The sequence below is a fragment of the Penaeus japonicus genome, unplaced genomic scaffold, assembly GCF_977035675.1.
Source record: "Penaeus japonicus unplaced genomic scaffold, GWHDUDI00000001_assembly GWHDUDI00000037, whole genome shotgun sequence".
In the NCBI taxonomy this organism is placed as follows: domain Eukaryota; kingdom Metazoa; phylum Arthropoda; class Malacostraca; order Decapoda; family Penaeidae; genus Penaeus; species Penaeus japonicus.
The window spans coordinates 21,708,140-21,710,809 of record NW_028234439.1 but is presented as its reverse complement, the minus strand read 5'-3'; the positions used below and the strand labels follow the sequence as shown (position 1 = coordinate 21,710,809).

Sequence of the window (2,670 nt, the reverse complement as noted above, 5' to 3'; positions counted from 1 at the left end):
TCTCTCTCTCTCTCACTCTCTCACTCTCCCTCTCTCTCTCTCACTCTCTCTCACTCTCTCACTCTCTCTCACTCTCTCTCTCTCTCTCTCTCTCTCTCTCGCTCGGTGACTCAACCTCCTCAGCATTTAATCTCTCTTCTCCATCAAAGGGCAAGGGAGATAGTGGGATAGAGACACGAAAGAGGGAATAAAGAATGAAGGAGGTGAGAGGGCAAAATAAAAAAGAAAGGGATTGGCGACCCGATCCGCATGCCACCCATAACACACACACACATGCACGCCGGCCGCCTCGCATTTTCTATGCACGCGATTTTGCGATTTTCTGAGCGCGTCCCGTTTTCTTTTCTCTCGCCTTGTCTCTGTTTTACAGATTTTTTCGCTCTTTCTCTTTTTTTATTTTTTTTGTATTTCTCGTTCTCTCTGTTTTTTTGTCTTTCTCGGTCTTTCCATTTTTTTGTCTTTTGTCTCTATATTCTCTTTCTCTCTCACTCTCTCTCTCTCTCTCTCTCTCTCTCTCTCTCTCTCTCTCTCTCTCTCTCTTCCTCCCATTCCCTCATATATATAATATATATATACACATACACATCCATCCAACCATACATACATACATACATGTACCCTTCCCTTCCTGTTCCGTTTCCCCTTTTTTTTAGGCCTTCCGTAAGAGGGAAGTGGGCTTATTAATATTTCTTCGTGAGACGCATTCATCTTCCGGCCGTCACCTCCTCGGGGCGTGTAAATCATCAGCATTCCACAGGACGAGTCTTTTAGCTTGACGGGCGTGGGCGGGCGGGGAGGGGAGGGAGGGGGGGAGGGGAGGGGAGGAGGGTTTGTGGGAGGGATGGGAGGGTTTGTGGGAGGGGAGGCGGGAGGGAGAGGAGGGAGGGAGGGGAGGGAGGGACTGAAAGAAAAAAAAAAGAGGAGGAGAAATAAAAGAGTATTTTGGCCTAATATGGCAGTTTGGTAGGAAAGGAAAGCAGGGAGAATCGAGTTTTTAATTCTCTCTCTGTCTATCTGTCTCTCTCTCTCTCTCTCTGAGTCAGTTGCTTTCTCTCTTGTTTTTTTGTTTTGTTTTCGGAATGACCGGAGATTTAACGTGTCGCGTGCCTTTCCTCAAACACCTTACTAATGACCCCCCCTTTTTTTCTCTCCTCCTACAGAAGATGAAGTTGACGTGGTCTCCTGCAACGACCAGACCGAAGGCGCCTCCCCCCTCAGCGCCTCCGTCAGTAGCACCACCGCCTCTTCCTCCTCCTCCTCTTCCTCCTCCTCCTCCTCCTCCTCCGCCAGTTCGGGCTCCACCTCGCCGAGATCCCAAGGTCCTTCCAAGCGCTCCGTGGACGTGAAGCGACAGCTGCAGTTGGCCATCCAGGAGGCCATGAAGAACCGCCACTGCCGCGCCGACGCCTCTTCGTATCCCGAGGGCGAGGAAGCCGCCACCGCCACCGCCGCCACAGCCACCACCGGCAGCAGATTCGTGTCCGTGAAGATCAAGACTCAGGGAAAACCCGCGGCGTATACGAAGCGCATGAGAGACTACCACTCGGAGGTGAGTACTTACTCGGGGGCTTCTTCATGTGGGTTATCTGGAGGATTGTTCTGTCTTTTTCTCTCTTTTTTTTCTCTATCTCTCTCTATCTCTCTCTATTTCTATTTCTATTTCTTTTCTCTCTCCTCTCTCTCTCCTTCTCTCTCTCTCTTTCTCTTTCTCTATCTCTCTCTCGTTCTCTCTCTCTGTCTCTATCTATCTATCTATGTACCATTCTCCATCTATCTATCATTCTCACTCTCTCATTCCCAATGATATCCTTATTTCAATTGGCAATATCCCGAGAGTCGTCCTGCTAGCGCAACCGGCTCTTCTCGTCCTCCCAAGCAGTGCTAACCCTGGCTCTCCCTCCCTCCCTTCCCAGGTGATGAAGACCACCAAACACCGACGCAGGAACCGAGTGGAGTCGGACGAGGGGCGCCGCTCCGTTCACAACTCCCTCGAGAGACAGAGAAGAGTCGACCTGCGCAACGCCTTCGAGTACCTCCGCCTGCTCGTACCTGAAACCAAGATCCTGGAGAAGGCGCCGAAGGTGCAGATCCTCAAGAAGGCAGCCGTCTATTGCAAACAGCTCCAGCACACCGAAGAGCGACTCCTGAGAGAGAAGGAGAAGTTGAAAAAACAAATGCAATATCTGCAACAGAGGAAATCTTCGCACAGCAGCTGAGGCAGGCGTGTTTTTGCCTTCTCCTCCTGTACAGTTAGTTATAAGGTTATTACGCGGATGAATTGTAAATACTGATCAAGGGAGCATTTTAAATTTACAGTTTACAATTTTTATATAAACAGCCTTTATTGTATATGTGTGATAATTTGAGTGCCTATCATTTTTTTTCTAGTGTTGCACTTGAGTAAGAGTAAGTTCCTCTTTGACTTTAAGGACGTCACGCTTTTTGAGTGGCTCAGCATGTTTCTTTTTATATATTATATATAATCGACGGTGATTACTATGATACTTTAGGAGAGAGAGAAGAATGAGTGTAGAGTGTACAATACCACAACAAAAAGGAAGATAAAGACGTTTTGTTTGTACATGCTTCCAGGACAAGTTTTTTTGTTTATTTATTTATTTATTCTTTTAGTGTGTGTATGAGGCCTTTTTTTATTTTTTTTATTTTTTT

At 47.4% G+C, this 2,670-nt stretch overlaps 1 protein-coding gene across 1 annotated transcript in view; it reads left to right on the top strand.

Annotated features, from left to right (window-relative positions):
• LOC122252790 (uncharacterized) overlaps positions 1 to 2,670 on the top strand; it is a 10,389-nt gene extending 7,719 nt beyond the window's left edge. The window contains exons 3-4 of the mRNA XM_043015456.2: positions 1,161 to 1,549; positions 1,914 to 2,670. Of these exons, the coding sequence (XP_042871390.2) occupies positions 1,161 to 1,549; positions 1,914 to 2,216 (692 nt within the window). The 3' untranslated portion in view covers positions 2,217 to 2,670. The remainder of the gene's footprint in view (positions 1 to 1,160; positions 1,550 to 1,913) is intronic.